The sequence below is a fragment of the Hemicordylus capensis genome, chromosome 5, assembly GCF_027244095.1.
Source record: "Hemicordylus capensis ecotype Gifberg chromosome 5, rHemCap1.1.pri, whole genome shotgun sequence".
In the NCBI taxonomy this organism is placed as follows: Eukaryota; Metazoa; Chordata; class Lepidosauria; order Squamata; family Cordylidae; genus Hemicordylus; species Hemicordylus capensis.
Window position 1 is genome coordinate 59,811,007 of NC_069661.1, and position 24,432 is coordinate 59,835,438.

Genomic DNA, 24,432 nt, shown 5'->3' on the forward strand with positions numbered 1-24,432 from the left:
CCATCTCAGCAATGTCGAGCACTTTGAATAACTATTAATTTACAGAAGGCATTAGAGTCTCTTTCTAACACCTGTTCAAAACAATTTTAGTAGCAACTATAAGGTTCCCTAAAAACAGTCTTGCATAGTCTTAACTGCAATCAGAATATATATATTTTTGAAATGGACACACACATTCATACACTAAAATATTTATACCTAAGCTCCACATTTCTACACCCCGACACTTAACAACAACAGTGTTTTGAAATCACTCTTTGCCCTATGTACTATCCAGTGGCAGATTGGAATGTTCCACTTCATATTTCTCGAACTACTTTCCAAAAGGATCTGATAAAGACACTTTGGTGTTTCTTATTGACTTTGTTTTCTCTGTTTGTTAGAGGAATTCATTGAGCTACAATCAAACAAAGGCAGTTGAAATATTTTGCTGAAGCAGGGAAAGCTCATTGATTTTTGTGAAATGTTAAACATTAACAATTAGCTGGCTACAAACATGTCTGTAAACATACTATCTCTCTTACTCAGAGTTTATTATAGCTGCTTAAGATCTTTTGTGTCAGTTTTTAAAGAGCCCACAAAATAGGGCAGAACAGCCACAGTTTGGTAGTATCCAAATGTTCCTTTTGCTAGATCAGAAACATTCTCTGCCAACACAACTGGTGTAGTAACCAACAAAATCAACAATTATGGGAATGCATGTATTTCCTAAAATATATAAATGAAAAACACCTACCTTCCCCGCAGACAAGGGTTGATTCTCTTTTGGGCACGCCACCATGCCCACATGATCCATGCTGCTCCCGGCAGCATGGATCACTGGAGGCCAGGACGAGTCCCTGGCCTTCAGGAATCCCAAAATGCACTGTGCGACAAGGGTGGTGCATTGGGGGATTCCTCTGAGAGTTGAGTGCTCTAGGCACTTGATTCTGTGTATGCTCTTGCTGCATGCAGCCCAAGCATGCACACAACTCTGGCACCGAGGTTAAGGGTGCACTCACGCCCATAACCCTGGCTAAAGGCTGCGGTAAAAGTTGAGCTACCCGCAAGGGCAGCCCTGGGATCGGGATCGATCCCAGCAGTGCACATGGGCAACCAAACCTAGGCGGGGCTGCCCTAGCCTGGGTTTGGCTGCTTGTGTGCATAGCCTTAATGATTAACCAACAGCAAAATACAAAAGTTGTTTTAACACACTCTTTACTGTATTGCATTGCGAAAATATATTTGTGGAGTATCAACATCCCCATGATGTTTTTGGTGTGATATGTGCTACAACAAAGTTGTATAGTTTCATGCCTAATATTCAGATGGATAAAAAATATACTCACTAACAAATGATGTCTCTCCCAGATATCCTCTGCGCTTCAGAGTTATCTCCAGAACCCTGGAGTCCTCATCTACAATGTAGTATTCCTTTTCCAAAGAAATCCATGCCCAGTTCAAACGGAATGGTTGGCTCTTCAATTTGTTTCCTCCTAAATGTCATTGGAATAAAATAAGTGTTGGCATACAGAATATGTAATACACAAAACATCAGAATTATTTAAATATGTAACACAAATACACTCACACACACAGGGCACACAAAAACATTTTTAAGGGTTTTGGAACTTCCAGTCATATCATTATAACGATAAAATTATTAAAGTTTTAAAAATGTATTAAAAATACACTTCATGGGCAAAAATCTGAAGTCTGCAGCAGTAGGCGACAAACTGAAGGAGCACAGCAGGACAGCCACAGAGTAGCTACAAAAGGGGCTACCACCAAAATCTATCCCTTTTAAAACTCTAGAAGGTTCTGAACTGGTCTCTGTGCAGGTGCAAATCCAATGTGTGTGTGATGCAGAGACCACGAAGAAGAATCAACGTTTCTTGTGATCAGAGTTTCATAAACTCCAGGCGCGAAACCAGCTGAACAGCAGCTTCGGTCCGGCCCCACCCGGCGACTCCTCTAGCGACGTTCCATGAGCATGACATCACATGCATGGGGCATGGCTCAGGCTCCAGAAGAGCCCCAAGCGAACTCCCCCCGCCCGCAACTGAGCTCTGGAGAGCCCCGCACGAGCTCTCCCCTGTCCTTTTCAGGCAGCTTTTGCTGCCTGAGAGCAAAAGGACAGGGGAGAGCTTGAGCAGGGCTCTCCAGAGCCCGGGCTTGGGGAGTTTGACATCACATGCAAAAGGGGAGTGGTCTCAAGCTCTGGAGAGCCCGAGCGAGTTCTCCCCTGTCATTTCAGGCAGCACTTGCTTCCTGAAAGCATCTGTTTCCCCATCTCTCCCTCGCTGGAGGGAGAGAAAGGGAAATAGATGCTTTCAGGAAGCAAGGGCTGCCTAAAAAGGCCAGGGAAGAGCTTGCTCGGGACTCTCTGGAGTCCAGGCATGGGGAGTTTGCTCAGGGCTCTTCCTGCGGGCTTCAGCAGCCCTTTCCATTGGCAGCTCTTTTCTTTGAACCTGTTCGCACAGTGGTGGTTCTGCCCCTGATAAACCCTCTCTTCTTATCTGAATCTGAGGACTGTTTCACATGTAACAGATTTAAGAGCTGAACTAGATGTTATCTCAACAAATGTGTTTTCTCAAGCTTGCACTTGCCAGGAATGGTGGTGAGGGGCCATCTCCTCTAATATATGGGAAGGAGAACAGTGGTGTGAGGGAGGAATGCTTAACTCTTCCAATGCCTGCAATTCTCCACTGCAAATGCCCTCAGCTGTTTTCCCTTACTTCGTTTTGGAGCTCAGCTGTGAGAGGTGGAAATATACTAAAAGTGTCATAATATCTGCACAGGAGAAACAGTGGGTGAAGGAAGAGTCTTCCCTGATAAATACCCTCCATGTCATGTTTCTAATAGCACTGGTCGTGCACTTTTTCTTGTGCAAGCCTCCTGCACCAAAACGTACTGTGAACCTATATTTGCACTTATACAGACGTAATATAAGTATAAATTTATATTATCCTGCACCCAGACGTACTGTAATCTTTTGATATCAGAAATCAGGAGGTTGTCTTAAATTCAGACTCCTATTCCTTTCGAGTAAATGCAGGTATAACCTGTATTTAACCTCTGCTTTTAAAGGTGGGGGCGTGCTTTAAATTCAGAGTCATCTTTGATTTGGATAAATACGGTAAGCATTACAAGAGAAACAAGAGATTGGGACATACAGTGTAATGTCAAGTTTGAAGGAGCTAAATCCATGTATTTCAATGCATGTATACTGTAACTATGTCAGGGAATCATGGACAATTGCAGCCTCTTGCTTACATCTCTCCCTAGCTGCTTCAACATAATAACATTCATTGTGGAAACGTATGCTTACACTTAGTTTACCACGTTACTACAGAATGTATGAAGCTGCCCTCAGCAAATATAGGTTCATATATAGACATCAGATATTCCAAAGTGCCAAATCTTCATTAATTTCAAAGTGCACAGGAAAGAGTAAAAATACTTTAAAGCTGTTTCTTTAAAATGTTCAAAACTCTAACTAGGTACACTGGGATGTTATGTGTACATATTCTCAAACTATTTAAATCATGTATAGGAAATTTTAGGCACACAAAATATCAGTCCGAATTATCTCTTCTAATTGTTTTCAACAAAGGCAAAATGCCAAAGAACAAGCACTGCATGTAGCTCAATGCAAAATACTCATCATCTGCATTTTTACCAAAAAGGACAACAGCACTTGGTAATTAGTGAATCACCATGCACTGTTATCTTGGTGAAATTACCAGTAGAAATTGCACAAATTAGCACAGATGACAGCTGCATAACCCTTATTAAATGAGACTCTTTACTGAGCTATTATGGTTAATAAGGCCTGTGACTCTTACACAGTGGAGCCACAAGGCCTCTGTCAGCATAATATATGCCTCCTAGGGATGACAGATGTTGTAAGCTTCTCATGACAAGTTGTCTCCATGCTCATGACAAGTTGTCTGCATTTTTCCCCTCTTTCAAAAGGAGAACTTTTGTGGGAAAAGTCATCTTGAACTTCAGGGAAAGCAAACACAAGCGCACTTATTTTTCAGGGTCGTCTTTACACTACTCTCCTAGTTTTCTCTCCCTCCCCCTTTCTTGCCTGTCTTTCGAAAGACAGATGTCAGATCAGCGTAGTTAAAGAGGATTATAGCAGAAAGAAACTGATCCTACTCTTTTGTTTTTAAATCTGATTAAAAGGTATCAGATATTTTAACTAGTTTTTATTTATAAAAGGCAAACCAAAATATACTGGCTGACATCCAGAATAACAATGCTCTAGTGCAAACATGTTGCAGTAGTGTGAGGATGTTGAATTAGCTAGTTTGCTAAGCTGGGAGTTTGTATTCCAGACTAGTGTTGCACTCACACTGGCACAACAGGGTTCATTTGCGCAACTTGTGGCATACCTCCTGCTGTGAAACTTCCTCCTCAGTCCACATATGTTGCAGGGAGTGATGCAAAGCTATACACTATCCTTGTTGCACTAGGGCAATGCTTGCACAACCCAGAGCATCTGCTCAGCTACGCAACCTTCTTGCATGTGTGCATCTTTGTTGCACTAGTGCAGCGTTAATCTGAGTGTCAACCACTATATTCCTTTCAAATGACAAACAGATTAATCAGTAATGGTTGTCAACCTATAACCATTAACAGAATATCAACTGTAAGTTTAAGATTAGTGGCTGACTTACTGACTAATGAAGTGCTTGTGGAAGGAAGCACTAGTGCAAAGCTGTTGTGCTATGTCTGGAGAGTGTGTTCCAGACTAGTGTTGCGCTACCACAAGAATGCCTGTGCTTGCCCAATAGCAACACATCTCTTTTAACAGGAACATTTCCCTTTTCCCTGTTGTGCAATTATGCAAACCCATTTGTAGTGCAACTGTGTGATCTTCTTCCACTAGTGCAACTTTGCTTGTTATGCAAGTGCTTTGTTTAGGATGTCAGCCAGTGATAGAAATTTAAAGGGGAAACTATTGTGGAAAAAACAGTGACAACATAGTCTATGGGCATTCATTGAAATTTGGTTCCAATGAGGATACATGTATATTTAGTTTGTGTATGTCTATATATGAGCAGCATCCAGATTAAATTACTCCTGAGTAGTCCTACTGATATTAAGTAATCCTACAAAGTAACTTCTGAATATTACAACTGAGTAACTTCAGCTCATATCCCTGTAATCTGAAGAGGAACACAGACAATATGAAGCGCTTGATATGGCGAAATTATGGTAGGTTTTTAAAAAGCAGCAGTAAATGGAGCACTGTCAATCAAATGAATGTGACTGATGTCATCCAAGAAGCTGAATGGGAACAGATACTTAAATTCTCAAGTAGCCTTCAAGTAAATAGGATAAGCTTTCCCCGCTCGTGTTAATTTTAAAGTGTTCACATTTGGGTTAACATCTTCAGTACCATTCTACAACAGGACTACTGAGGGAAGAAAAGAAGGAAAACAAATTGTAGTTCTAATGTGCATTAGGACTGTCACAAGAGCTTCAAGCCAGTGAATGAATGGTAGACATAAATGACCATTCATTCAACTGACACTTCAAAACCTGTAAGAGACATGCTTCCACTTCCCAAACCCCACTAGTAGACTAGGTGGCTGAACCCATATAGACAATCAAACTATCCTGAGGTGGACTTTCTCACCCCCAAGATAGCTTGATGACCTGTATCATAGCTCAGTGGGTAGAACACCTAGTTTGTGTGCAGAAAGTCCTAGGTTCAATTTCCAGTTAAAAGCATCTCTGTGGTAGCAGGGCTGGGAAAGAGCCCTCTCTCTGCCTGAGGCCTTGGAGATCTGCTTAGGGGTGTGCATGTTCCGGAGCCCCCCCGGACCGGCACCGGGGGGGCCTGTTACTTTAAGCGGGGGGGGTTGTACTTACCCCCCCCGCGCCGCTCTTCCCCCTCCGGCGCTGGTCCGTTCAAATGTCTTCTGGGGGCGGCAGGGTTCCTCCCTGCCGTCCCTGCCCCCGTCGTTGTTAGTTTAGGAGCCAGAGTCTTGGACTGAGCAGAAAACTGGAAGAGAGACGAGCGCTGCAAAGCCTTTTAAAAAGAGACTTGAGGAGGTTAAACGTTTGTAAAAGAGACGAGTGGCTTGCCGAGCGCTAGCGGCGCGCATGCGCCCTGCACAGCGCGCGCGCTCGTCTCTGACGCTGCCGCGCGCGCTACACATACGTATGCGGTGCGGCAGCGTCAGAGACGAGCGCGCGCGCCGTGCAGGGCGCATGCGCGCCGCTAGCGCTCGGCAAGCCACTCGTCTCTTTTACAAACGTTTAACCTCCTCAAGTCTCTTTTTAAAAGGCTTTGCAGCGCTCGTCTCTCTTCCAGTTTTCTGCTCAGTCCAAGACTCTGGCTCCTAAACTAACAACGACGGGGGCAGGGACGGCAGGGAGGAACCCTGCCGCCCCCAGAAGACATTTGAACGGACCAGCGCCGGAGGGGGAAGAGCGGCGCGGGGGGGGGGTAAGTACAACCCCCCCCGCTTAAAGTTACAGCCCCCCGACCCCCCGAACCTCCGGACCGCCGGACTTCTGAACCGGTCCGGCGGTCATACCAATGGCCCCGAACCAAAACCATGCACACTACTAGATCTGCTGCCAGTAGACCGTACTGGTTTCAGTGGACCCATGGTGTGACTCAGGGTAAGGCAGGTTCATTTAATTGTTGATTGTTTCTAGGAAGCTACTTATCTTTAAAGACCTCATGTGCAGGAGTTACATGATAATGCTTGTTACCTTAACAAGACTAAAAGTTCTGTCTTCCAAGCGCTGGCAGGGAGTTATGTGTTGGAGATGGAGTTCCAGTGCATCACCTTTTGTACCAACTATCCTAATGACCACTTGGGGCATTGGGAGCAGAGTTAGCTAGTGAGGGTCTCCTTACCTGTCCCTGCTTTCCTCTGCTCTATGACCCCTGCCTTGACTCCTCAGGTACTTCCTGTAGTGAGTCAGTCTTCTTCCTTTCCTCCTAGAGAAAAGATGGAAACGTCTCTCTCTCCCCCTACCTATTCATTATGTAGCTGATAGATAGGCTAGGTCTTTCCTATCCCAAATGTATTTCTATTTAGTTTAGACTCTACAGTGTTCTCCATGCTGCAACAACTAAACTCTGCACTCTGTAACTGGAGTGGGAGCTTAGTTGGTGCTTTGCTAAATAATCACAAACCCCAACATTATGCTGCTGGTGTGGGCGCCACCAGGGGGTGGCAGCAAGAGGCACCTTTAAGCATAAATTAGTAGGTGCTTACCTCTGCTCCAGCCACACCTGCAAGTTGCTCTGAGCAACACTGTGCCGCACAGCACTCCCCACAGCGGGAGATCGGCTCTGCCACTCACTTGGCTTCCACAGAGATGATCCCCCACTGGCAGCCAGGTGAGTGGTGGACCTGATCCCCCACCACAGGGCGTGCTGGGCAGTGCACTGTTGCTCAGAGCAGCTTTCAGGTGTGGCTGGAGCAAAGTAAGCACCTACTAATTTATGCTTAAAGGTACCTCTTGCCGCCCCGCAGTGGCACCCATACCAACCACTACTGGCTGCCATCCCAGTGTCTTTGAGAACCTGCCCATGCAACAGGCCTGAAACTGAATCTGTGGGACATGTTCTCTTGTTTTATTACTTCTCTGCTGAGGTCAGAAAACAATTAATAGTCCCTTTACTGGACACATTTCCTGGTAGAACCATGGATGATTACATTAATGACTTATTAGCTGACAGGCCTCCTGAGCTCTCCTTGACAGTAGCTAAGTTTCTGGTGGTAGCTGTTAAAGACGGCAGCTGATTATGTAACTTGTAAGGAATAAACTTTGGGGGCTGTCCAGGGCCAGGTTGCTTATGTAGTTCTTTTGTTGTTGGTACTGCTCCCTGCAAAGTTTTGTACTTAATTATTTCTGTTATCGTTTTTGTTAAATCTAGTCTATTGACTGTAGAAAACAATTACTTACACTGTATCATTCTGCTGAACAATAAGAAGGATTTCACCACACTTTGGGTGTGATAAACTGTGGCAAAATTGTTATCTATATTCACTTTCTGTAAGATTTTTGACAGAATAAGATATTTTAACACCAATACTCCTGAATTCAAGGATTATTTTGCTGCAGCAGTGGAGAGGTGCAAGACAGGCTGCTTTGTAGAGCAAGAAACTAGAGAGAGAAATTAATGGGAGAGAAAGTAAGAGCAAATCTGAGCACTCGAAGACAAATGTATTACAAATGATGCATCCATGCCCCTAGTCAGACAGCCAATCAGATCTGCAGTACTGACTGCAAGGGAGAGAACAGAAGAACAAGTGCCAATGCCTAGTGAGTTACTTGGGGGGGGGGCGGTTATCTTTAAGCAGGAGGGAGGGTGCTCCCCCCCCCGGGCGCTGTGCCAAAAATCGCTGGTGCAGGGTGGCAGCGTACCTTCGTACCATCCCGTTCAGCGTCAGACTGGAAGTGGCTGGTGCGCATGTGCACATCATGTATGCACACCGGCCACTTCCGGTCTGACGCTGACTGCGTGGCAAGAGGGTACACTGCCACCCCATGCCAGTGATTTTCAGCCCAGTGCCGGCGGGATAAATGTGGCCAGGGGGATAAGAGCAGCCTCTCTTCTGCTTAAAGGTAACACGCCCCCCACCCCCCGCGCTGCTGTCGCACCGGCCATCTGCTGGTTCATGCACATCCCTAATGTACACTAGGATACATTAACAATGGTAAATAACCACCTGTAGTTGCTGGGCAAATACAGGGGAAAATTATTTTTTAGGATTGTAGAAAAGCATACTGATTGATAGGCTTTGCCTCAACTTTATCAGAAGCCTGTTCTTTTCATACTGTTCTTTCACACTATGCCATACAATTTTCAAAGTAGAATGAGGATAACAACTTTTCATATGACTTATGCGTTTCTTTGGCAGTAACTTGGACAGGTTAAACAGATGACATTCCCATCACATTTTCTCTCACCCTTCCTGTCACACTGGAGACTCCAGCCATTGTTAGTATAATAAATCACACTGTTCTGGAGAAATAGAATTTCTATAGATATTAGTTACACTTCAATCTGCTATTTAACAATTTTCTTAATTAATACAAGTCAGCACAAAGTCTAGGAGAAACATCAACCTATTTTTCATATAGGAAGATTAGATCCCGGAAGATTCCCAAGTACACAGATTCCAGTTATACTAGGAATTCCAAACTAATAATACACTCACTCTCTAAACATTAAAATAGCTGGCTTCACTTGGCAAACCAAAACAAATTGATGCAATTAGTTATAACATTCCATTCAGATAAAGCCATTCCTCTGATAGTGCTCAGATTCAAAAATACAGAATGGATAATATATCGGATGAATCTTGACTGACCAATCATATTTCTAAAAGCAAGTCTTTGCAGTACTCTAACGGAGTGATATTTAAAATTTTTTAAATAGTACGGGATTTTCACTGGTCAAAAATTAACTGGTGAGAACTTCTATCATAGGCATTTCAGAGACCTGATATCCTCCTTTAACTAATATTACAACATATGGACCATTATATATAGCTGTATACACAAAAGTTCTGCCCAGACATTAGGAGTCTCCATTGCTCCTAATCTACCACATTATTTTAACACTGTTCACAGCCGTTCACAGTCACTGTTAAATGTTAGTAGCTTAGCATATTCATTCACAGTAGTTGGCATAACACATTCCCTTTGCACTTCAGCTATGCTGTGAAACAGTGAAGAAGAGTTATTGTTTGTTTTGATAGTAGCAAACTGTGCATGTAGTATAAACTATGGCCCTGGGTTAAAGAACAGTGTTAAAGTTATCATGCCTCCATATTTTAAATTTACACAGTGACATAATGTTTTTCTGATAGGCCAGAAGTTAACTGGAAAATATGTCATCTGAGATTGAAGAGCCAGTGCATGCAACAATGTACGTCAGTCTGCAAGTCAGAAAGCACAGATTCCATATGATCTCTGCTCAGTAAATATCTCATTGCTTAAAAAAATAAAATAAAATAAAATCTGAGGGTTGCACTTCGTCAATTTAACAAAAACTGCAAAGTACCTGTAAATAAATCTGCATAATAGATTGTAGCAGCATTCTTTCTGATAACAGTATTAATTCGTTAATATCTTCTATCCCATCACTTAAATATCCTGTTTGCCATATTTTATTTCTACTTAAAGAAACACACATATTTAACAATTTCTCCTATACTGTCTCCTTCAAGTTCCCATTTTAACTATTAGTTTTCATATCCCAGAGCATGGTCTGAGGACAAATGAAACAACCAACTTGCTGAAAATAAGCAGATCTAACACTGGTCAGTACCTGGAGCCTGGTTTTATTTTGTTTCTTTGTTTGAACATTTAGATCCCGCTCTTCCCAAAAGGCTCAGAGTGGATTAAAGCATTCTTTAGAATTAATAATCTTGTCCCAAAAGGGCTCACAATCTTTTTACAAACAGAAGTGGGACCCCTGTGAAAGAATATAAATGAATTAAAATAAACTAGATTAACCCACACAGAGCATCTGTGTGCTAGTAACTGATTGCTCCCCTCACATCCTGCCACAGCTCCCCTCACCTCAGAGATCTCACCTGAGCTGCACTCCTGCTCCTTCTCCTCCATCCCGTTGCTTCCATCCCCCTCACCCCTCTTGGTCACTCCTCCATCCCTTTACTCCATACCCTTCACCCCTCTTGGTCAGGGCTGCAGCATTGCTGCCACCTATTGGCTAAGCTGCAGCCCCCTATCCCCAGAGACCTCCCCACCCTCACCCCAGCCCTGTTCCTGCTCCTCCCCACAGGAGCAGCAGTTGACCGGGCCAGTCCTCGCTGCTGCCACCACCATGGCCACTCGTTCCCTTCAGGCTGCTGACAGGCTCAGGGCCGTCTTTCTGTCTCTCTTCCCCCTCCCTTCTTTTTCTCTCTTTCTCTCTCCTGCACTTGCTCTTCCCCACTCTTTCTTCCCCCTCCCTTCATGTTTTCTCTCTCCCTCCCTGAGTTAACAGATCTCGCCCATCTTGTTTCCTCATCTAATTCACACAACAGCAGCCTCCTTCTCCTGAAGGGGCTCTTTCCTCCCTCACAGCCCCTCTCTTCGCAGACTCCTGCCTGCTATCCTTTTATATAGAGACAGATTTTTATTTTTTATTTATTTATTTTTGCATTTATATACCGCCTTTCGTTAAAAAGATAACCCCAAGGCGGGGGTTCCTCTCCTCTACAATCAAGAACATTTTCCGACCAGTAACAGTTGCATTCCAACTGACCTTAACCATCACAGGTTCTTCCTCCTTATCTACATATGGAATTCCCACTGCCCAATCACCACAGTACCACAGGCTCCTCCTCCCTATCTGGAATCCCCACTGCCCAATCACCATGGTGCTTCTGCTCTCACAGGCGCCTTCTCCCTATCTGCATAAGGAATCCCCACTGCCCAATCAGTGCTTCTACTTGCGAACTCTGTCAGCCAATAGCCTCCTCCCCCTCTGTCAGCCAATCGCCTCCTTTCTGCCACATCCCCATGCATCCCATCTTGGAGAATTAATTATATAGGTAGATAGAAGATATTCAGCAGAACACACAAAATAACATAAAAAGAAAGAACAAATTAAAGCCATACTTGCAGATCATATTAAGTATATAGTGTAGTTCTTATTTGTAATGGTCAACATTCTTACTAACAGTGTGTCTGTGCATCTTACAAAAGTGTGCATGCAGCAGTAGCTTCCCCACTTTTGGAATGCAAATGCTCTTGCACAAGAGCACAATCATTTTTGCCATTCTCTACTTGCTCCAGAAACCCTCATGCAACTGGATAGTAGGGATGTGCAAAAAATTTCGGGCACAGAACAATCTGTGCCCGAAACGAACAATTTCGGGTGATTCGGGGCCGAACCAAATCACCCCCGATGTCCCCCGATATTTTTCACTTTTTCACACTCTCTATTACTATGAATAATATGAGGAAGTAATCAATTTAGCACACTTCACCTTATGAAGACAAATCTCATAAAAATAAATTCACCAAAATTCACCCCTCTGCCCAATCACTCTTAAATTGGGGATGGGTGGTAGCCTCCACCCATTAGGCACTATCTACCAGCCCACCCCACTCCTTTGGGGCAGATCCACTTTCTGCCCCCAATCTGCCCCAAAGACACCCAAACTTCAAATATTCCCAAAAAATCAGCCCTCTGCCCAATCCCCCTGAAATTGGGGTGGTAGCCTCCACCCATTAGGCACTACCACCCCACCCCACTCTTTTGGGGCAGATCCACTTTCTGCCCCCAAACTGCCCCAAAGTCACTAAAACTTCAAAAATTCTCAAAAAATCACCCCTTTGTCCAAACCCCCTGAAATTGGGGTGGTAGACTCTACCCATTGGGCACTACCACCCCACCCCACTATTCTGCCCCAGGCCCCACTTTCTGCCCCAATCTGCCCCAAAAACATGAAAATTTCAGAAATTTACCAAAAATCAGCCCTTTGCCCAATCCCCCTGAAATTGGGGTGGTAGCCTGCACCCATTAGGCACTACCACCCCACCCCACTCCTTTTGCCCAGATCCCATGCTATGCCCCCGAACTGCCCCAAAGTAACTAAAACTTCAAAAATTCGCCAAAAATCAGGACTTTGCCCAATCCCCCTGAAATTGGGGTGGTAGACTCTACCCATTGGGCACTACCACCCCACCCCAAAAATTTGCCCCTGGGCCCCTTTTTACCCCCCGAATCGATTCAGATTCGGATTAAATCCGAATCCGAACCAAATCAAGGGTGATTCGGGTGACCCAGATTCGGGCACAAATCAGAACAGGGGTGATTCGGTTCGGGTCCAAGCCGAATCACCCGAAAACCCGAATTGCATACCCCTACTGGATAGGTATTTTGATAACTACAGAATCACCAGTGTTCTGCAACTGAACAGAAGTCTAGCAGGATGGACTTGCCCCATTTGGATGTTGTGAGATGCTGCTGTAGCTACACTGACACAAACCTTTCCATACACCATCACAGCTACATACATCAATAGGATCAAGGTCCTGAGCATTTGGTGTAGGAAGTGTGCTGCACTGATTATTCTAATCTCTAGTAAATAAAATGATAGTACTTTATCTTTAACTTTACTGTTCCATTTATTTTACACATGAATCACCTGCCTCCCTTCCCAAACTGATCAGTTTAGTTAAGGACATCACACTCTAAGTTCCTATTAACCAATAAAATATAGTTGGAGCATTAATATTTTGCTACTTTTTGCAAATGATTTAATCCGGCAGCTGTCTAAGGTATGATTAGTTCTGTATCTTCAGTCAACATCATCAATTTTATATTACCAACATGTAACATTAATGGATCAAAAGATATATCCAATCATCTCTTCAATATACTGTACTTCAATATTTGAGACCAATAAATACATATTTTTGGATACGTCCCCAAAATAAGGAGATTTGGAATATGGAATATTGCTCCTATATTTCCACAATTCTAACAAATATCATCATATTTATTGCATTTTTATACTGCCAAATTATAAAATCTTGTGGAGGTTTTTAACAAAAAAACCTAGCAATTAAAAAAACGGAGACAATTAAAATCAATTAAACCCTCAATCTCTGGTTAAACAATGTATTTTTAGGCCTTCCTGAAAGCCAAAGAGATGTTAGGCCTCTTACTTTGATAGGGAGTGTGTTCTAAAGGTTGGGAGGGCTACAGAGAAGGCTCAATCTCAAGATGCTGCCAGATGTTGGATAGATATGTAACACACAGAGGGCCAGTTCGGATGAACATTGGCTCGCAGTAGCCCCTACATGCAATAATGTTGGAGCGATGCTGACACAATCTTGGCACATCCTTTAATCATGTGTGAGAGGTGATAATCTGAATTCCCCCTCAATTCACACTCCAAAATCCTGGGTTTGGGAGTGCATGTAGAGGCACGATTCGGATGATCATCCATCACACGATTAAAGGTTATGCTGAGATCATGTTGGCATGTTCTTGAGTGACCTCAGAGTGGGTGCATTCACGCCACAGTCCCAACTTTATTGTATGTAGGGAATGCTGCAGCCTGATGATCATCTGAACTGGCCAATCAGTATCTAACCATATGTTTGTCTTATGGACACACATGCACAAACACAAGGATGAGTGCCTCTGAGAGTGTGCTTGAAGGCCTGTAAAAATATGACAAATGCCCTCTGTAGGTGCCAGCACAGTGTATTCAAGTGAAATGAATACAGGATGTAAAAATAAACCTGCTATAAGAATAGATAGCTATTCATAAGATTCTAAAGATCCTGCCAGTACTCTGGAAGAGTTCCAAGAGCTTTGACAGAAATATAAGTTCCTCCACATGCCAGGGAATCATTTGCTAGATAGCATCCCCTTCAATGAGGGGACAATGAAGGAAAAGACAAGGAAAGACAAGATTTTTCATTTTCCTTTGACTCTTATAGCCTAATTGGCATCTGTTGGCGACACTGTCACGAAGTCCGACACTAATTGTTATTCTGGCAAAGGTTGCTGGCAGAACAACAGTCTCAGTCTCTGTTTCCTTTCTGTGCGCTTACAGTTTCTCTGGTCCTATTTGTACATTGGCTGCTTTGAACAACATTCCACCCTGCTAATTAATTAGTTCACCATTTTTCTATTCTTGTACGAACAAGATACAAATGAATGTTACACCTGAGCTTACTGATGACAAATACAGTACTTAGAATGTATATAGCAATTTTCTTAAGTACCCAAAGTGCTTAACATACATTATATCAATAATTCTTAAAATGTTGGCTGCAATCCTAAACATACTTAATAGGGAGTAATCCCCACTGAACACACTGGGGATTACTTCTGAGTAAACATATATAAGTTTGCACTAGTTGTAGATAAGTATATTATTCTTATATAAAGGGTTTGGAAAATGGGATTAAATTTCAAAGTGTGTACCTCACCTGAAGGCAATCACTGAGTTGAGCTCTGAACTACAGTACACCAGCACCAAAAGCATTTCCCCCCACAATCATGTTTTGCACAATCACTTGTCATCACCTACACAGCCATAAAATCTATCTATCCTTCTTAACCATTTTTACATCTTCCATTTTCTAATAGATGATACATTCATGCTCCATGTGCTACCCCTCAGGATAAATGTTTCTATATCACATCAACCCCAGGCTCTGTGAAGGTTCAAAGCAACGTATGAGAAAATCACATTTTAAATCCTCATCGTGTATGTAATATCCAAATTGCTGGACCTACAGTCTATTGAGCTCAGGATGTAGCCTTGTTCAGGTGCTGGGAAAAAAGGACACTATACTCATGTACAGTGTCCCAAAAGCAAGCTGGCAAGCCCCACCTCCACAGTGATGTGCCAATAAACCTCATACTGCTGCACCCCCCACACATACGACTTTTGTCTGAAGGGGTAAACGCCATCAGCATGAAGGTGGTTGCTTCTACAATCAGAAGGTTGGGGCACCCAGTTTCAATAATGGAAGCAAAAGCCACCACATTTGCCTCTTCAGAAAAATGCTGTAAATGTGGAATAGCATTTGGAGAGGGATGCTTCTTGGTGTGTCAGCACTGAGGCAGGACTTCGAGGTGTGCTCTCAGGACACTGTACGCGAGTACGTCACAGCTTTACTGAACAGGACTTTTGTCACTGGTCAAATCCAAATGCTTCAAGAAACTCTTAATAGCAAAAATTGCTGTCAAAGCTCCTACCAGAGCCAGAGGGGAGGGGGAGAAGACTTATTTCAGGCCTTCCTTATCCCTTCCCTTTCCTGCACTTCTCCAGGTTTATGGGGGTTAATTATTGACAGTAAGGGATTCACAGTTGGCTGTCGCCATCTACTTTATTTTGATGTAGGGAAAAACCACTCTCTATACGATTTCTGGGGGGATTAAAGTGGCAAGATCCTCCCTAGAAGGAGCAGAGCATCCTTAGGCTTCCAAAGGCATGTGACTAAGGCAGACTGAAAATGAAGAGTAGCACACTTCACCAACAAGGGTGTATTATCACATTAGAAGAAAAAGGCAGGCAATAAAAACAATTGTCTTTTTCATAGAGCAGACTGTAAGAGAGAGAGAGGGACAGAAGTTTTCCATTAACCAAGCAACTCAGATTCATGCAACACAATAAAGGAAAACACTTCTCTCATGCAGCTAACTGAACGGGTCCCTATCCTATTACTCACAGGCAAGCATCTTCCTGCTGTCTCCAGCCTCCAGGCTGTGGCCTCCCATTTCCCCAGCAGTTTCTCAGCCAACTGCTTCCTCAGGGAACTCTTGCGACAGAACCAACAAAAACACTTTATCTTCTTCTGCAGGTAGCTTGACATAGACCGCGCACAATCCTCTGGATTGGTCCTTTTTATTTTCCCAGGCTTTTCCCCTTATTAGGAAAGGCCCACCCTCCCAACTGTTGCTCTAAGTAAGGCCCATTCCTCCCTCAAATCCTTACTATCACTACAATTGCTAAGACAGTTTTAGGAGTGATTTAGGATTTTGTCCAATTAGTATTGATCAAAGGGAAATAAGGGTTTCAAAGAAAACTTCCTTTTAAAGAAATTTCATCTGCTTGGACCATTTTTTAATGTTGGCTATTTGCAAGCTACTTTTAAAATCACCTGTTAAAAGTTCTCCCCCTCCCCCTTGCTAATACTATTTAGCAATAAGTAGAATGATGTGACAAGCAAGCCAGAGGTGGTTGTTTCGAATCCCGCCCTGTATGTTTCCCAGACAATGGGAACTACAGGTTACTCACATGTAACGTTGGTTCTTCTAGTGGTCATCTGTATTTCTACACAAATGGGCTATGCGCCTGCGTGGAGACCACATCGGAATCTAACAAGCTCGATTTCTTCTGCTTTTGGCGGTAACTCCGCCTCAGCCGAAATATACGGCTGCACCACTCCTCATCTCCTCAATCAGAATCAAGCTTCAGCGACCCAAGCGGGGAGGCCAGGAGGGCATGTAGAAGTACAGATGACCACTAGAAGAACCAACGTTACAGGTGAGCAACCTGTAGTTCTTTGACGTAGTCTCTGTCTTCTACACAAATGGGCGCATAACAAGCAAGCACCCAAGAAGGAGGGAAAAACAGAGGCAATAGGTAAATAACCAAGAAAATCTTTATTTCAGGACTGGCAAATCAACTGAAAATGGACTGTAGGACACTCTTGCCAAATACAGCATCATTACGTGCTCTAACATCAATAGCATAATGCTGAATAAATGAATGGGGAGAAGCCCAAGTAGCTGCTTGGCTTTATAGTGTCCATTGGGACTGCCCGGTCAAAGGCCACAGAGGCTGCCACAGACCTCACAGAGTGAGCTTTGACAGTAGAAGGCAACTGCTTATGTGCCAACTAGTAACACAACGCAATATTTTTCCACCTGGACTATCCACCTGGACATGGACTGGGCTGATACTTGAAGTTCCTTTCTAGGCCTGTCATACAGAACAAACAAGGAGGGCCACTTCCTCCACTCAGCAGATCTCTGAACGTAAAAGGACACAGCCCTACGTACATCCAAACAGTGTAACTGCTTCTCCGCATCCGATGAAGGAATTGGAAAGAACACAGGTAAAGTGAGGGGGATGAGCGGTGAAACATGGACACCACTTTAGGCAAGGACTTGACATCCGTCCTGAGTACAACCTTGTCTTTATGGAACTGCAGGTACGGTTGGTCAGCCCTCAGGGCCCGCAACTCACTAACCGAGCTGGCGGAAGTAACTGCCACCAAAAAGGCAAGCTTCCAAGTAAACAGACGAGGGTCAACAGAAGCCAAAGGCTCAAAGGGAGGCCCGAGAAGACCAGCCAGAACTATAGACAGATCCCAGGCCAGGGCCATAACAGAGTCATCTGGATACAAGTGTTGCAAATCTTTAAGGAAACTTTTAACCACCGGCTCTCTAAGCCAAGAGGCCCCATCCGAGGGGGAATGTGCCACAATGGCAGCCAAATATACCTTAAGAGAAGCAAGCTTCAAACGAGACTCTTTAAAAGATAGAAAATAATTACAAAATGTCCTGAATGGACGGATTGTCTACATCAAAACCCTGCAGATCAGCAAAGGATCTGAATCGTGTCCACTTCTGGTCATAGAACTTCCATGTGGAAGGCTTTCTAGCCGCCACCAACACCTCCTATAGTCTCAAGGGGAAGTCTGGAGGATCCTCCATGCAGTCAAGTAGAGGGATTGAACGTCTGGGTGCAACACCCTCCCCTGTTCCTGTGACAACAGGTCCGTCTGAACAGGTAGATGCCTTCAATCCAGCGCCATGCATGTCAGAGCTGGAAACCAGGGCCTCCTGGGCCACCACGGGCCATCAGGATAGCCCTGGCCCGATTGTTCAGGACCTTGGGAATGAGAGGGAATGGTGGAAACATATACAGGAGAGAGCCCGTCCAGGACCCAACAAAAGCATCCCCCGAAAGACTCTTCTCCCAAGCACCCCCTGGAGCAATACAGGGGGCACCGAGTATTGTCCTGAGAAGCAAACATGTCCAGAGCCGGAATACCCCAGTCTGCAAAGATGTCCCTCAAAACACCCCGATGCAGCATCCACTTGTGGGAGACCACGGTCTGCCTTCTCAGAGCATCGGCCTGAACATTCAGGACACCCTAAATATGCACCATCTGTGGCGACAGGCATCAAAACCACAGGTCTAGGGCTAGCACCAGAAGGCCCCTCGAGGAGGTACCACCCTGACAGTTCACGTAGGCTTTCGCTGTTGTATTGTCGGTCTAGACCAGAACCAACCTCCCTTGCAAGAGGGCCAGAAACCCTTTGAGCACATTGAAAATTGCCAACAGCTCCAAGTAATTGATGTGATGGCTCCACTCCTCTGGAGACCAGTGTCCACTCAGATGAAGGCCATCCAGGTGAGCACCCCAACCAAGCTCTGATGCATCCGTCGTGGAGTGAGGGGGCACCTGGAAAGGGGCACCAATGCTTAGGTGCCAGACACTCATCCACCACCAAGCTGTCGCCCTCACCCAAGGAGAGGGTGAATGCTGGAGATGACCTGGATCTCAAAGAGGACTGAACACGTCCAGAAACCACCACTGAATGATTCTCATCCGAAGACGGGCATGAGGCAAAACATAAACGCTGAATGCCATGTGGCCCAACAGGCGCTGCACTGAGCACATAGTTTGTGGGCCACCAGCCAAAAAGGTGACTACCAGCTTTGAGAGAGTCATGATGCGGACCATGGGAAGGAAGAACTTTTCCAGAGTCGTGTAGAAAATCAGTCCAAGGAACTGAATTTGCCGGGTAGGCTCCAAATGAGACTTTTTGAAATTTATTTGGAACCCCAAACTCTGAAGGGTGTCGACCACAAATCCCAGGGTGTTCCGAGCCGCCTGCAGGGTATTTGCTGCTATCAACCAATCGTCGAGATATGGCAGGACTTGTAGGCTGTGTTCTTGAAGGAATGCCACCACTGGAGCCAGGCACTTTGTGAATACGTGAGGCGCCATGGTGAGGCCAAATGGTAGCACTTTGAATTGATAGGTGATCCCACCTATCTGAAACCTCAGGAAGCGCCGATGTTGAGGCCTTATGGACTCATGATAATACACATCATTTAAGTCCAACGAGACAATCCCTGTGGGATGAGACAGGTCCCTGTGGAGGACGGCCATGATGTTCGGTACCAACAGCATTTGAAATTGTTTGTAAACGAGATGCCAGTTTAGAGCCCTTAAGTCCAAGATAGGGCGCTGACCCCCATCAGATTTCAGTACTAGAAAATACCGGGAATAGAACCCGGGGCTGTTCAGATTCGACACAACCTCTACCATGTCCTTCTCTAGAAGAGCAGTGACCTCTTGAACCAATTCTGCTGTGCGAGGGGTCACCACAGTCCCATATACCGGATGCAGCCCTTGAAATTCCAAGGCATAGCCCATGCGTATTATTGTCAGGACCCACTGATCTGTGGTCACGCTCTCCCCAGTCTCTGAGAAGGAGCTCAGGCGAGTTCCAAATCGCTCCAAGTCATTGCTTCTTAGGCTTCTGGAAAGCCTGCTGTCCGCCCAACTTGAATTTGATGAGGAACCTGTTGGCCCGAAAGGACCACTCTGAGGATGGATGACAGTACGCCTGGGGCTTGTGAGCCTGATGAGGCGACTACGCGGGAGCCTTCTGTGGCTTAGGCAACTGAGAAGTGTAGGACATGGAACGTGTTGTTTTCCTCAACTTTTGCACCTTCTGGAGTGTATCATCGGTCTGCTCCGAGAACAGGTTTGATCCCTTAAAAGGCAAGTCCTCCACCCTGACACAGGCCTCAAAATGCAGGCCTGAAGACCGAAGCCAAGTGTGACATCTCAGTGCCACCATTGTAGCCATGACTTTAGCCGCACACTCCACAGAGCGACGGGCAGAGTAGAGTTCCTGTTTGGACATTTGAATTGCCTCCTGATGGAAGGACATCTCAGCATCCCGTTTGTCCTGGGGAAGGAGATCCAAGAAGGGACTCACCTTCTCCCACAAAAAGTGGCTATACTGGGCATTGCGCTTGGTAATTGCCCACCCTAGAATGTAAGGCCGCAGCAGAATAAAGTCTTCTCCCAAAGGAGTCCAATTTTTTGCCTTCTTTATCACCCAGGGTGGATTGGCAGTGTCCCTGATAACGCTACAGAGAAGCCTCCACCATAATAGAGTTAGGGACCGGGTGACTTTTCAAAAAGGCTGTGTCCTCTTGAAACTGAACCCTGTAAAAAATTTCCAGGAGCCAATTAGGCTGAGAAAGCATATTAAGTTTTTCCCCAATGTGCTTTCACCATCTTCAATAGCGCAGGGTTAAACGGCAAAGCCGCTGGGACCTTGGCCTCAGAGTCAATCAGGTTAAACAGAGGGTCCAATTCACCCTCTTGCGGGTTACCAAGTTCACCCCCAAAGTGGAAGCCATACGAGTCACATAGGCTGTACTGAGTTTTAGGTCCTCTGAGGGGGATACCGGCTTCGAATCCAAGTGGATATTGAGGGGTGATGATTCAAGGGAAACATCCTCTGAATCTGAGGAACTGTCCTCACTATCCGATTTGAACAAAGTAAAGGAAGAGACAGCTCCTGGGTCATGGGGGATGAGCCCAGGGAAGAACCAGGCTCCGCTAACAGCACCAACTCCCAGTGCTACATTGATGCAGGTAAAGCCAATGCTTCTCAATCCCCTTGATCCTAAGGGGAATGATGTGGAGAGCGGGAATGTGGGCGAGCCACCGAGTGCGAAGGAGGGGCCCTCTCTGGTCTAGGAATCGAGGGCTGACCGTAAGCGCGGTCCTCTGAAGAGCATGGTCCATATCGTGGCCTGGTGTAGCCTGCATGATCTGACACACTGTCCAATCAGTATCGGTCGCATGAACTGGAGTCCAGATGCCAAAAGTTAAACGCATGCTCTGTGGCCATCAAAGGCCACAGTCCAAAGTTCGGTACCGATCCCCACAATCCCAGGAAACATCCTGGTGGTAAGGCAAGGGGCGATCTTCTTGATATCAACACCGCGGGGGGAGGGGGATTGGCAACGCGGCAGCCACGAAGAGTGTTCATCAAACTGGGGGGGGGGATATACGTGTCCTCTCCCAAAGAACCATCGTCCTGATCCCCTGCTGTCACTGCATTCAAGGCTTCCGACGGTTTGGGGAAAACAGGGGCCTCTTTTGTGGTTGATCCTGCTGGAGGGCTCTAGCCTTTTTATGGGCTGAAGCCGAGGAAACCGAAGCGCCCGACGCTTTCCTCTTTGGAGGAGGAGGCTGCTCCGGGTCCTTCGATGAACGCTTGGTCACCTTAGACCATTTCTTCTTCGGTTTTGGCTGTGGTTCCGATGAGGGCGAAGTTCGGGAAGTCACTTGCGGCTGATAGGAGAAGAGCTACTCTGAGCACGCCCTGTCTTCTGACACTGAAGCTGTGTGAGCGACTGACATAGCCGGTCCCGGAACCAGGATCGAAGATTCGATTCCTCCAGCAGAGATAGCCGGTCAGTCCACCGATACTGAGGTAGCCATTCCAAGGGACTGTTTAAGTTGTAAGGCTTCCAAAGAACGGAGTGCCAAATCCCACAGAGCCGCACACAAGCGAGAGGCCCTATTACGTTGAGCCTGCTTAGTAAACTTCTGGCAATGCAGGCAGGTCTCGACTACGTGGGACTCCCCTAAGCACAGGAGGTACTCCAAGTATGTGTCTGGGGAGGGGACTTTAGCTCCACAAGTAATGTACTTCTTAAAGTTTTTCATGCCTGGCATGCATGCTGAAGGCCAGCCGGCCACCATGCTCTGTCCCCGCCGGGGACGGAGCTTGAGGGAAGAACCGAGGAAATAAAAGGCAATGCACAGAAAAACACCACTGCACGATCAAAAATAACTTAACTAAAAGGAAAAAACAGGAGAAAAAACAACCAGGATAGACCTAATCCAACAGGTTGTTGAGCTAGAAGACTCATGATGTTCGTTGAAGCATGGAGGAAGAAAGACTGAGGGGATGAGGAGTGGTGCAGCCGAAAATAGTCGCTGAAAGTGGGGTTACTGCCAAAAGCAGGAGAAATCGAGCTTATTAGATTCCAACGCGTTCTCTGCGCAGGCGCATAACCCATTTGTGTAGTCGAAGAAACACCACATCGAAGAAACACCTATATTGAGCAGCAGCAATATAGGAAGATTCTGAAAGGCATCATCTCATAATGCGTGGGAGGAGGCAATGATAAACCCCTCCAGTATTCTACCAAAGACAACCACGGGGCTCTGTGGTCGCCAGGAATTAACACTGACTCAACGACACACTACCTTTACTAGAAAGATGTTAAAACAAAAACATGGTGCCTTCAGAGTCTCATATCCATCCATATTATAAACATTTTTTGAAACAGCTACTCATGAAAGAAGCCCAACCAAAACAGATAGATATTCACAAAAAGGTTAGAATGAATTAATCGAGATGACCAACATCCACGAGAACTAAAAAAATTGTTTGCTCCTCCCTACCTGCAGATGTATTACATAAGGTAGTATTTCCTTCCTGCCAGTTCCTTAATATGCATTAAAAGTGGTTAGGATGGATATAATGATTTCTCTAACTGATTACTTAATGCATAATGCATTACATTTTAACTTAACTGCTGTGAAAGCAGCAGTCACAAGTACAACACTCTTTCTTGTTGGCTCAATGTCAAATCCATTTTCTTGCTAAGGTTTTCTATAGAAACAAACTCTAGCCATTCATTCCCTTTTACATTTCTGAGGATGAGGTTAATGAGCCTTTGCTTGGACATTGTTCTACCCATTTATTTGGTTAATGTTCAGTGGCTCTAGATACTACTGCATAATTAGAAAATGAATATTTTTACAGAGCAAAAGAGAAATTAGTATTTTAAATAATTATTGGGCATTCTCAGTTGCCTAGCAATACTTTCAAGAGCATAAGATCACAGTGAGGCTGTTCTCATGGTCTTGGCTGTGCGTGAGAAGCAGCCAGGGGTGAGCGGCTGCCAGCAGCGCTGCGGTGGCTAACGGCAGAGCATGCCTCTTAAATGGGGTTCAGAGAGTGAGTGCTCCCTTAGCCCTGTTTGTGTGGCTGTTTGCCAGCACCAGCTGCTTGCAGCACCAATCATCTGCCAGTGCCAGGGCTGAGAGACTGTGGGGCTCATGGCCGGCACTGGGGAGATCCCCACAATGCAACCTGCACTCGCATGGTGCATTATGGGATTTCCAGGGGCTGGGATGATGCATCCTAGCCCCCGACCCTCACGCTGCCTGGGATTGCAGAGGATCATCTGGGTGTGTGATGCATGCACCCATCAAGGATGGAGGCATTGTCCGCGGGTAAGGTGAGTTTTAGCAGCTCGTTCGTGAGAAACTCGTTCGTTTTAGCAGCTCGTTCGTGAGTTTTACCGTTCGTGAGAAAGGGCTCAGTATGTAGGGGTCATAGCTATGCTGAAATCAGTTACTTAACTGGTGCAGTGCACAAAAGCAGTTGGATAATGGTATGGTATAGCAGGAAATCATTTATGGTATACCATATTTTATGGACTATAAGACTCACTTTTTTCCTCAAAAAATATCCGCCAAAATTCAGGAGCGTCTTATACGTTTTAACAGTTTAATATGTTAAAACTCTGAAAAACTGGATTAAAATTAAGGTGCGTCTTATAGTCCGTAGCGTCTTATAGTCCGTAAAATACGGTAGCAGAAAATCAAGCGCACACACCCCCCAATCTTGTGGCATGTTGAAGATTAACATTTATTATGGCTTAGGTTTTCATGGAGTCTAAGTGGGACTCGTGAGTCTTTGTTTTTATTTTGTTGCTGTAACAAACAAACATGGCTTCCCCCCAATATATGTCACAATATATTACCTAGAGATCTTCCACTGATCTAAACAAAGACAAGGGGAAATAACTTGCTCTATGCTAAAACCAAGTTGACAACACTTTTGAGTTC

General features: G+C 45.1%; 1 protein-coding gene across 1 annotated transcript in view; it reads right to left on the reverse strand.

The window, feature by feature from the left end:
* Positions 1-24,432, reverse strand: part of FREM3 (FRAS1 related extracellular matrix 3) — a 140,874-nt gene that overhangs the window by 93,016 nt on the left and 23,426 nt on the right. Inside the window, exon 3 of the mRNA XM_053256182.1 lies at positions 1,329-1,475. Within this exon, the coding sequence (XP_053112157.1) occupies positions 1,329-1,475 (147 nt within the window). The remainder of the gene's footprint in view (positions 1-1,328; positions 1,476-24,432) is intronic.